The sequence below is a fragment of the Panulirus ornatus genome, chromosome 7, assembly GCF_036320965.1.
Source record: "Panulirus ornatus isolate Po-2019 chromosome 7, ASM3632096v1, whole genome shotgun sequence".
NCBI lineage: Eukaryota > Metazoa > Arthropoda > Malacostraca > Decapoda > Palinuridae > Panulirus > Panulirus ornatus.
The window spans coordinates 25,414,901-25,427,045 of NC_092230.1; the positions used below are offsets into that span (position 1 = coordinate 25,414,901).

At 42.4% G+C, this 12,145-nt stretch overlaps 1 protein-coding gene across 2 annotated transcripts in view; it reads right to left on the bottom strand.

Moving 5' to 3' along the window:
• The window catches only part of LOC139749460 (uncharacterized), a 121,392-nt gene that overhangs the window by 69,352 nt on the left and 39,895 nt on the right, over nucleotides 1-12,145 (bottom strand). For both annotated transcript variants that reach the window (XM_071663359.1, XM_071663360.1), the window contains exon 2: nucleotides 10,256-10,302. In XM_071663359.1, coding sequence (XP_071519460.1) covers nucleotides 10,256-10,288 — 33 coding nt within the window. In that variant the 5' untranslated portion in view covers nucleotides 10,289-10,302. The remainder of the gene's footprint in view (nucleotides 1-10,255; nucleotides 10,303-12,145) is intronic.

Consider the following 12,145-nt stretch of genomic DNA (forward strand, 5'->3'; position numbering starts at 1 on the left):
GAGAAGACTGCCGTCATGCGTCCTGTGTTCCCCTCCACTAACATCATCTCTCTAAGTTTTGTCCCCACTCGTGCCTGAAGATCCATCTTCTTTACCAGCCTCATATGTAGCGCAGTTTTACATGCTTTCTTGCTGTCAATATGAAGAAAAGTATAATAACTACGAGTATTCTCCTTTGCCGAAAACACAGCTCACTTTCTCTTAGAAATCTAATAGGTTCAGCTACCCACAACCTCCTTCCCCTGAAAATGTTGTTTCTCACATAGTTTCTCCTCTGCAGTATGTCATTTGTTTTCTGGTTATCTCCTTCCCCAAAAAACAGGTTTGATGTTCGCCCTCTTTCACTCCCTTGGAACCTTATCTTTCGATAGCGGCATCTTAAAGAACAGTTCAAGCGATCTGTCAAGTGTATGTGAACACACCTTCAGTACATATCGAGAAGTTTTATGGGTCAAGACCCCTTATGTCTTCTCCATATATTTCACTGCCTTCCTGCTCCTCGTGTGTGTGTGTGTGTGTGTGTGTGTGTGTGTGTGTGTGTGTGTGTGTGTGTGTGTGTGTGTGTGTGTGTGTGTGTGAAATGGCATGTAACTCTACGTCACTTACAATATCAAGACAAGTTCGTCCTCTATTATCTCCGACAGGAAGATGAAAAGCTAGAAGTCACCAAAGAAATTCATGAAAAGAGCTCAACGGATTAAACCACACGAGATAATAACAACGAATAATTAAGCAAACAACTAATATGATTATCGAACAGAATGTATCAACATATGTTATCTGTTAATGTTCCTTCTTTCCTTCACATCTGGCTGGATAACCTTCGTATACTAAAGCAATCCGATTTATCAACTTTTCTGATCTACCTCAAATATTGACCCACTTGCCTTGTACCAAAATGTACCATAAAACTTTCCCTCCTTAGAAGATATTACTTTGGATTTTATTGACATTCGTGTCAGCGACATTCGCTTTGCCACTTCCTCACATGTTTACTGTGAGGTCGCTGGTCAACTCTGCTAATATTTGGAGCTACTTACCGTCTCATGTAAATCTCTGCAGTTACGACCTGCCCCTATCTTAACAGGCAAATTTGTGACTTCCTCTAAAACTCTGAGAATTGTCTCCATTTCTCTTTACATATCTTTCTCTTATAATCCTTTTCAGTGTCTCATGTAAAGGCCTAGACTCGGGGAAAACCTAGTTCCATGACTGATGCCTTCGACACACAAACGTAACATTCTATCGATCACATTTATGCCTAATGACGTAATACACTTCTCCATCATAAACTAATGGTTCTTACTAACCTGCAGCCTATCAAGACCTACTTTTCTGAAACTATCCGTCTAGTCGTAACAACTGAACCACGAGAACATACATTCTCCTAGGAGTCTGTTAGGTCACCTGCACTTTTACATACTGGTCACAACTATCTCAACCTACATTACTTCGACCGCCACTGCAGTTACGACAAAGCAGATGACTGCCACGGGTCATGACCCCTCACTGGCAGGATGGAAGAGAGAAAGTGTTTTGTGCACACCTTCCTTGTCCAGTCACAACGTCCGTCAGGCTCGACGCGGATCCTCCGCTACCTCGCACAGTGACGTCATTATGACAAGCATCGGCGCGAAAAGTGGAAAATTTGGCGTGGAGACATGGATGAAATCGCGATGTATTTCAAAAACTGACCAAAAAGTATAGAGAAATATTATGCATTTGCTATCTAGTCTCTAATAACTGAAAAAAGATCATCTGCAACTACGTTAGATTTCAGTACATCAATAATATAAAAACCACATAAGTTTTAAACTTTTCAGTCACTAACCACAAATCTCTTTCCATCAGTAACACATTACATCTGATAATCTCAGATGAACCACAGAAAGACATTTTGCACTTGAACAGACATTACATTAACGAACTTAACACTGAGAAATATGCTTAAAATCAACGTCCAAAACTTCATAACATCAACATGTCATCTCGTTACTTTCTACGTACAGCCGAGACTTCGAGACTAACACAATGTACCACAGTACCATCTGGGCAGCTGTGGTGTACCTCTATTGGTACACGTACCATTTCTCTGCTGAGCTCAATGCTTCTGAACACAGAGGGTTCGGTCATCACCAGAGGCAACGTAAAAATCATTGTGTAACTACTGGATTCAGATTACATCGTGTAACTATTGGATTCAGATTAAAAACACATAATTGGTCACCGATAAACAGTATAGACGTTGCTCACGTAGTGGCCGTCGCCCAGCTGGAGGAAGTGCAGATCATACAAGACAGGGAGGGCAGCAACGGAACCCTGAGATCGGAGGGAGATTGGGCGGGGCAGGTGGCGTGGGTACACGTAAGTGGGTACACTGGCCGGTGTGATAACACTGAGTAGTCTACAGAGGAGATAAATCTCAACAAACTATTATTATTATATTATTATTATCATTATTATCATTATTATTATTATTATTATTATTATTATTATCATTATTATCATCATTATTATCATTATCAAACAATGTAACTACCGGCAGAAATAATTTGTATTACCTTTAATACGACATCTTAATTACATGACGATTGTTTCATCTATCCATTACAACTGGAAAAAATCTAAGCAAAAAAACTTAAATAAAATGTATTATAATAACATTATACATCTGGTAGAGGGTATTGTTTCCTGCGTTTCAATCGACACAATGCTGTCAAACGTGTGTAGACCGCGATCGAGTAACCAAACAGAACCGAAGCTGATGGTGGAAGAAAATGTGTTGATCTGAGCCATTCTCCAACTGATAACTATCTCTGATCTTAACGAATGTAACCGAACCTTGTTCCCTAATGTTTTCTAACCTGAACAATCTATAGTCACATCTGTTTGATAAAGCCGTTTTTTTCCCGCAACACAGTTTCCTTTTAACTCTAATATACGTTATTTGATTTCTGGTCCTCCATCCCACCACTCCAACTTCCCATATTTTCTTCGACAGCTCTGATCTTTGCGCACCTATTTCGTCTCTTAAAATCCAAGCGTTCCCTTGATTTAGCCTATCACCAGAAATGGAAACGACACCAACCTTTCAGTTATCGTCCCATCGCTCCTATTTTCATCCACCCCCCAAAGGTTTTCGAATCTCTTCGTAACTCTCACTCTCTTCACCAAGAATCTCATTCCCTTCTCAGATTTTATGTGAAATCTACTGGTGATCGGATGTGGCCCTAGACAGGGTGTGACACGTCTTTGATTCCTATACTTCCTTCGTTTGGCTTTCTTATAACGTTATTTCCTATTTTCAATGCATGCTTCAATTTTTTGTCGTTTCACTGCAACAGTCGTTGATGGAGCACCGGTTCCCTCTTATCCAAGTCATGTCCCAAAGGATTCTGTTCCATCGCTAATCCTCTTCCTTCATCCTCCAAACCTATTCACTCATGCCGACGATTCCACTCTACTACACACTTCAACTCACTTTCTCCTCCTCACTCCGTTACTTCTTTTACTCGCACTAAACATGTTTTCTCTTATTTCGGAACCTCTGAGTGGTGAAGCTGTAACCTGGTGAGACTCAATAGAAAAAAAACGCAATTTCTGACTAACTTCTTTCAAACCTCGCTTGTTTACATACTCATTTCCAAAACACTGCAGTTCAACCCTGCATAAATATGATGGGCATAACCATATCTTCTACTCCATCCAAGAAACCTCACATTAAACGTAGCAAAATCTGCTTCCCAAAAGGTGAGGGTGTTGCACTGATGCCACAGTTATTTTTCTTCCAAGCAGCTGTTCCATAGCTACAGAGGCCTCATCCATCCGAGTAGGAAAGCACTGCTGACATACGTAGGGGCGGCTCTACCTCCACCTCTCTCTTGGCCAGAGTGGAAGCAAAAGCCTTCAGACTTATCATCTCTCCTGTTATCACATCTCTCCAACCATCCCTCTCCAGTGATGTTACTTCCCTTTATTTGCTACAGGTATCAGTTCGGCCAATGCTGTCGAGGTGTCTGCATGTATCCCTATGACCTAGACCCACGGCTGGCGTCTGGTTGCTGCTTCCCATAGCTTCTGTGTCAAACTAGCCACATGAGGATTGACCGTTATGACACGTTCTCTCCTCGTCCGGTAAAGTGTAGAATTCCCTTCCGGATATTGTCTTTCCCTCTTTCTATAATCTTTCCACCTTTAATACGTTAAGTCTACATCCACTTGAGGAGCTTAATCAACGGTTCCTCTTTTCTTAAACCTTTTATCCTGTTTTGAGATGGCCATGACTGGGGCACAGTTTTGGATAACCATATCAGCAACTGTGAAAAAAAAAAATACAAATACAAGAAAATCACGATCGAGTTTTCAAAGAACCAGAATCAGATATGAATTTTCAGCCAATACTTGTGCAAAGAAGCATCATCCAACTTTTTTTTTTACACGATAGCGAATGGCTGAGAAAACTAGGAAATCACGTGAGAGTGTGTATACCAACTTACCTATGAGTACTTATCACAAAGACTTACCGACTTATCCATGATGGCAAGGCGAGAGCGTAGCGCTCTCCCAACTTCTTGCTTGAATAAGAATTACATAGATACACATACCCAAGGTCCAAGCGAGGTGGTCTGGCCTTAACACTATTGAAAAGCTGCAGCCCCTTAAAAACGGTGAGAGAAAAAGAGAGCAAACCAAAGGGGCATGACCAAGAAGATCTTTTGCTACGTCCATCCATCGGCAACCCGCCGGATGGAAAACAGATAGAAAAATACCTTGCAGGACTAATATGCTTGAAAGATTTTTTTTTTAAGAAAGTCAGAAGGAAGAGTAAATGCGAATGTCATCCATTCCATCACCAAATACATGCACCCCTTCCCTTTTTTAAGATGAAAGTAGTATGGATAAACTTTGAACCCCAGCCTCGCGACTTACTATATCTATATCACTACTGATATAGAAGGATGATACAAAATTACCTATTTGCTCCCTTACAGCAGACGGCAGAGTATAATCAATATTGGTAGGTGACCGCAAGGGCAGGATCAGTAGTTGAAGAGGTAGCATGATATACCACTACGCTCTGATAACTGATGAATTATTCAGTACCATAGACTGACACGTAATGATAAAGCCTAATTTTGAACATATTAAGTGTTGTTCTGAACAGTATGTTCTGGGAGCTTATTTCATGAGTCCATAATGTCATCGGTAAAGAAATATTTGGTGCAATCCAGAATAAATCGTGTGACATTTAAGTTTTAGTCTATTTGCTTTCGTTGGTAGTGCTGGAGCAACCGTAAAGAGATTTTCGATATCAAAGTTGTTGAATCTTTTTATTATGTCAAAACAGCCTGTCAAGTTGCCTCGAAGCCTCCTCTGGCTAAGAGAACAAATTCAATTCTCGCAGTCTCTCCACATTTGATTCGTTACGTAAGGAAGGTATCAATTTGGTTACTCTACGCTGCACTGTTTCCAATATAAGTGTGTCCTTACTTAGGTGAGGGACTAGAAGTGCGTTGCATATTCGAGGTGTCTTAAACTTAGGTATAGTGGTGTTGTCAAATCCTTGCTTTTGTGTGCAAATTTTCTGTAAATAATTCCAAATATCTTATTTGCTTTCTTAACAGCTTCTTCACAACAACGCTCAGAGACTTTGAAGTTGTTGGATACAGTGACACTTAGTCCCTCACACAAGGGTTGTCCTTTATCTTGTGGTACATCATTTCAGAACAGATTTCTTGCTGACGTTTCCTGCAAGCAACACCTGACATTTAATGACGTTATCCATATTCGAAACCATTTAGGTATTCTATCTAGATCCTCTTGTAATCCTCGCCTGTCTTTCTTAATTAATATGGCACTGCTGATCTTTATTTCATCCGCAAATTTGGAGACCCAGTCATTCAATCCTACATCAATATTGTTAATATGAATGATGAAAAATATAGACCCCAGTGCGGGCCTTGAGGGACCCCACTAGTAACGGGTGACCACGGTGATAATTCACCGTTCATGACGACTCGCCTCTCTGTCACATGACGGCTTCTATCTAGTTTCCTACACACACAAGCTGATGACTAGGGTTGGGACGAGGATATGGGATCTACCAAAACTGGGTGAGGTGTCAAATAATCAGGACCAAAGGGCGAAAGTATGTAGTCTAGAATTTGAGTTAACGCTTTACTGACTGAGCTGTCAAGTAAACGTGGACGGAAAGACCAGTCTACTGCAACAAGTTATTCATTGAATATCTTATTATCATGAAACCCGATGGAATAGGTCAATAGTTATTGATAGTTTTAACCCCTATTGATACGAAAGCTGAAGGAAAGCTACTAAACAATGCAGCCATTGGACCCTCTAGGATCAACAGCTGGATTTACCTTGAAAAAGGACTCAATCGTCTAAGTAGCAACAAAAAAGGACTCCCTTAAAAACAGATAACAGGAGAAAACTGCACTGCGTCAGGCTATCAGAGGAAAACTTGCATTACCTCGCGCACTGAAGACCACGTCTGACCACCAGCTGTAAAACCAGTCTTGGGTATATGGTGCGGGAGTAAACACACACACACACACATGACCCAGACCTTACACCAGACGGACTCTTACGTTACAAAGACACCTACAAGCTGATGACGGAGAGAGAGAGAGAGAGAGAGAGAGAGAGAGAGAGAGAGAGAGAGAGAGAGAGAGAGAGAGAGAGGGGGGGGGGGGTTTCTCCCATAACTGCATTGAAGTAAGTAAGAAGGGCGGGAGCCAGACATCACCAGAACATGACGACCCTGACGACGTAACACACGCCTGCGGTGAACTCTCGCCCCCTGGGGTACCCCACCACAGTTCGAACACCCTTATGTATTATTCTCCATTGTTGTCTCCGTACTAACCCCCAGTCACATACGTCAAATAACACACGCATACATACACACACCTGGCTTAAGCTCGTGTGTGTGTGTGTGTGTGTGTGTGTGTGTGTGTGTGTGTGTGTGTGTGTGTGTGTACAGAGGAGTAAAGACCGTTCAAACAGTAATCACACATACAGCCTGTGCCTGGTATAAACACAGTGATCACATCTTCACCACATCCGGCCCACAATGTCAACATTCCAGCCAGGGATGTTGACTCCTGCCACGACGAGGGCAGGAGAGGGTGTGGCCCTCCACCAGTGACAGCAATGAAGTCATGAAAAAGCGACGTGAAGGCACAAAAGGAAGAATTAATTATCGCCCTAAATGCCCCGTGGCATAAGATTCTACCGCCTCGTACATAAGTATCAGGTCGCCTCAACCATAAGGTCGTCAGTTTCAACGGGTCAGACGCATCACTCTACATGAACACCTTTTTAGACCCATCACTCACTCACACACTCACTCACTCACTCCAAGCGGAAGTAGTGTGTTCACACTTTGTGGGCTGTTCCCTAAGCACCAGTATAGCTCTGAACTCATGCATTACACATAGGTAATGCATGTGTAAGACTGAATCATTTAAACGCTGTCAGGAGTTCAACGAGAGTTTACAGAAGCGCGACAAACAATGTCGCATAATTAACGATAACATACATCACGAAGCAACATTCGCTTGGCGGTTCCTGAATCAGCTGCTGAACTGCATCACAAACTAACGTCCCGCGTTTAATTATAGCGTAATTATCGACCCAGAAAAGTCCAAAGGATTCGTATAATTATCTTAGTAAAGTATATCTATTTTGCTGGCGACTTTCTTCTGTGACGGCTACGTGGACCCATCTTATAAACTATAACTTTCTCAGACACACCTTAATGTGACGTGCCACCCACACACTCTTACTACCCTCCTCTATCTACACTAATAATATGGAAAACAAGAACACACACACACACACACACACACACACACACACACACACACACACACACAAAAAGAACGGGTTGAAGCTACTGCACCATCTTCACTTCCTACCACTCGGTCCCGTCCTGCAGTTAATAAGACACACCAACCGTCATGATCAGCCGTAATGAAAGGAGTACATTAAACTCCATATTTGCATACGCGTAAAAGTTCCGTTTAACACCACCTCTTTAACGGTCCCACTGTGTGTACTGTTGTCGTGTCTTGCTGTAGATGCTATTTACCGGCTGTATTTTCTCTAAAAAAATTCCAAGAATATTCATTCCTGTTGTTATTATTATTATTATTATTATTATTATTATTATTATTATTACTATTATTATTATTATTATTATCATTATCATTAATATCATTATCATTAGTAGTAGTAATACTTGTTGTAGTGGCATTACTATCATTATTATCATACCCAAGTAATACAAACGATGGCTCAGTGACGTCACTTGCATTTCATTCAAATCCTCGATCGTTATAACACTGTATCTTCTCTTCAGCACCCCTGGATCAACTGAAGGTATATATATACACAAGGGAGTCAGGTGACGACTTCTGTGAATCAGTTATTAAAAAAGAAAAAAAAACACAACGGGGGACTGACCAGAGTTAAACTTGTGTCTGGAGGACTGGCAGTGGTGCGGTAAGTGACGGGTCTGGTTTCAAACATGTTTGGGGAGTAAATTTCACTAAAGTTTGGAGAGAGAAAAAAAGAATCAATACAGGAAGAAATTGTTGGAGACGAGTGTGGAGTTACAAGAACGAATCAGACGATCCGCACCGTCCAATGTGAAACGTTCTCTTAGTGAAAAATACAAACGTGTTATTTCTCAACTTTGGCTAGCATTCCCTGATAATCAAGTTCAGGAGGTTTGATTGGTAGTCATATCAAAGAGGAGGAAATGATGAACATGTCTTCCTCAACCAGTGACGGCGGCGGCAGGGGTAAGGTAGTCCCCCCTTGCTTTTTGTTTAGACTGACTTGTATAGAAGTCCAGCATGATACATCGTTGGGATTTTTTTCCCCCTAAAGTGAGGCCCCACCCAAACCCACCAACTTTTTAGAAGCTGCCGCCGCCTCTGTCAACAAAAGGACATGTTTAACATTATGGCAAAACTCAGGTTAATTTCTGAGGATGTGAAAAACACGAGCTGTTGAAGAAGGCAATCAGTTCCGCTACTTAGTGCTTATCTAGGTAACCTGAAGATGCCTGGAAAACACTACTCATCTATGGACAGACAACTGGACACGAAGCAGCATCACATTTTCAACGTATAACATCGTAGGTACAATCTCAGAGAAACATTCTTCCATCTTTTAAGAAAGCCTTTACTAACAAGATTCCGACATTAGGTTACACTGAAAGAAAAGTCATGTAGCTGGGAATCTGGGGAAACACTAAAGACTAAATAATGCGTTTCTGAAATGCATATTAACTAGTTTCTGTAATACGTATTTACTACACCTACGTCCCAAAGCCTAGTCTAGTGAACGTTTGTACCACAGGGAAAGTGTGATTCAGGTGTGTAGAAACTGAACTAAACGGAAAGATCGATAAGAAAATGGGACGTTTTCTGAAAATTACGAAACGTTCTGGAGCAGAAAAAAAATAAGAACTCATAAAGGATGGAACAGACTCTTGTGCCATCTGCTTACGAGTCTCATTTCCAGATACCACCAATGGCAGAGGGCTGTCACAGTGTATGTCGAGGGAGAGGCACAGGATGAAACACGGAACTCCGGGTGAAGGTGAAGTAATGACAGTAGGAAGTATCGGTTCACTGGAGGAGTGAAGAAGTCAGTGCTACGATATGGTACAAGGATTCAGTAGAAGAAAGAAATAAAAGACTCTCTGAGCCTTAGCTTAAGTCTGAATCAAGAGCCCAAGTGTGTACTGAAGAAGAGAATGTAGTGAGACGGTTAGAATGTCACAAATACCGAGATTTCGCACAAAAATTAGTTAGGCTTTTATTTCTGGGATAAAGGTTCGATTCCGGAGGAGGATTTCGCATACATTAGCGGTGAACTGACCTAACGTTGGAGCAAACATGAGCTTGAGGAGCTGTGGTAGCAACGCTAGGGAGACAGAGTAGATCCTGTACAACAGAAATGCAGAAATCATGGCCGATCTATGACAGGATTCGTGTCGTCAGGCAATGATACTGTTTTGCTTTTCAGTTACCAACAGGCTAGTTTTTCTGCCACAGGAACGAAAACAGGAACTGTTCGAGCAACGAAGCTGTTTCTCTGGGAGAAAATAAAGGCAATGAATGTGTTCTGGAAGATGTCTAACATATTCCATAAACAGAAGCAGGAGTCGCAACTTCCTCCATCTTTCTCTCCAGGTAAACTCCCAATAATGATTACTTACCTGCACAAGAAGCAACACCGCTGCCAGCCGCATGATGGGGAGTTAGCCTGGAACAAGAGTAGAAAATTTTAAGTTCACAAAACATTCTAAGATCACATAACTCAACTACGTTATGTGCTATAATACAATGGTTATCAACACCAATCTGTCATAATAAATGGGGGGCCCCGCAGGTATGGAAATCCCTCCACCCGTGTAGCACAAATAGGTAATGACGATGAGGATGCATGGGTACAGCATGACCCACAAATGACACCGCAGCTGAACATCACGGTTCAACTTTGTTTCCGTATGATTCCTTGGTCATTAACCTAACCCTGTAGATGGTCAGGTTAAAGGTCACTACATCACACTCAAGGGTCGTACCGTCGTGCTCAATGGTCGCACGGTCGTACTCCGAACTAGCCGGGGCTTTAGCCATCATGACCAGAACCATGCGTCTTGAACACTTTAGTATATTCCAACCTCAATTATTATAATTTTACCCAGACATCTTCCTGTGTCTACCCTTAAACCTCACTGCGCCTACGCCTCTTAAATCTCAGTATACCTGCCCTTAACACCTCAGTGTAGTTGCTCTTGAAACTTCAGTGTGTATGTGTGTGTGTGTGTGTGTGTGTGTGTGTGTGTGTGTGTGTGTGTGTGTGTGTGTGTGTGTTGCCTTGAACATGAGCCATATGCACAGTGTGAGTGTATGTGGTATTGGGATTATCCTTCACACCTGAAGAAGGCGTTGAAGGGTATCTGGCTGCACTGGAGACCGCGTAGACGAGGTGACTCTGGAGTGCCACTGAGCCATCCCGGAACATAAGAGAAGCTGCCTGAGTTATATGCTGATGATGCTCTCCTGCTAGCGAGCTAGATTAAGTGCCATGACAAGATACGCGGAGCAAGAAGAAGAGCAACTCCTCTCTCAGACTGGCTGACGGTAGTCTGAGGGCGAAAGTATAAACTTTGAAGGGTCCATTTTTGGGCAGTGATGATGACTAGCAGAGACAGCGGCAGGAGAGGTGAAGGTAGAAAGGTTCATGAGTGAGGGGCTGACGCTCTGACGTCCTGCATGAATGGCAAGAAATACCAGAGGACATGGATATGTGGGGCTGGGGTTGCAAGTGTGTACATGGATATGTGGGGCTGGGGGTGCATGAAAGTACATGGATATGTGGGTCTGGGAATGTAGGAAGGTACATGGATATGTGGGGCTGGGGGTGTAGGAAAGTACATGGGTATGTGGGGCTGGGGGTGCAGGAAAGTACATGGATACGTGGGGCTGGGGGTGTAGGAAAGTACATGGATATGTGGGGTTGGGGGTTCACAAAAGTACAATGTGGGCTGGGGGTGCAGGTGAGTACATGGTTATGTGAGGCCGGGGTCCAGGCAAGTACAAAAAGTATTCATAAATTATTATATATAAATCTGATACTTTTTCTTAGGAGACTAAAAAAAAAAGCAGCAAGATAGGTAACCTCTGTACTAATGAAGTAAAAGAGAAAACAGACACAATGTGAGAAATGTAATTTGTGGAAAAAGTGGAACCGGCGAATAGGTGAAAGTCTTCTGAGATGGTTCAGTCCTCGACCGGGATTTTGGGTGATTCCCGCCCGGCGGCCGGTGGTCGCGTCAAGTAGCTTTGTGTACGCGGGAGACACATGAAGGTGTACGTCTGTGCGGACGACACAGATGAGCGTGAGGTGCGACTTATTACGAAGTGGTATGGCGGTGTGACGAACCTGGTCATTCTTACCGAACTAGACACACGCTGAACATACAACAATTGCCTAAACCTGATCAAAACCCTGCATATTATTGTCTCTTCAAATGTTACTCGTTCCTCAATTTCCATGTATCACGATTCAACCCTGGAATAACACTAACATGATGGGTAAAACC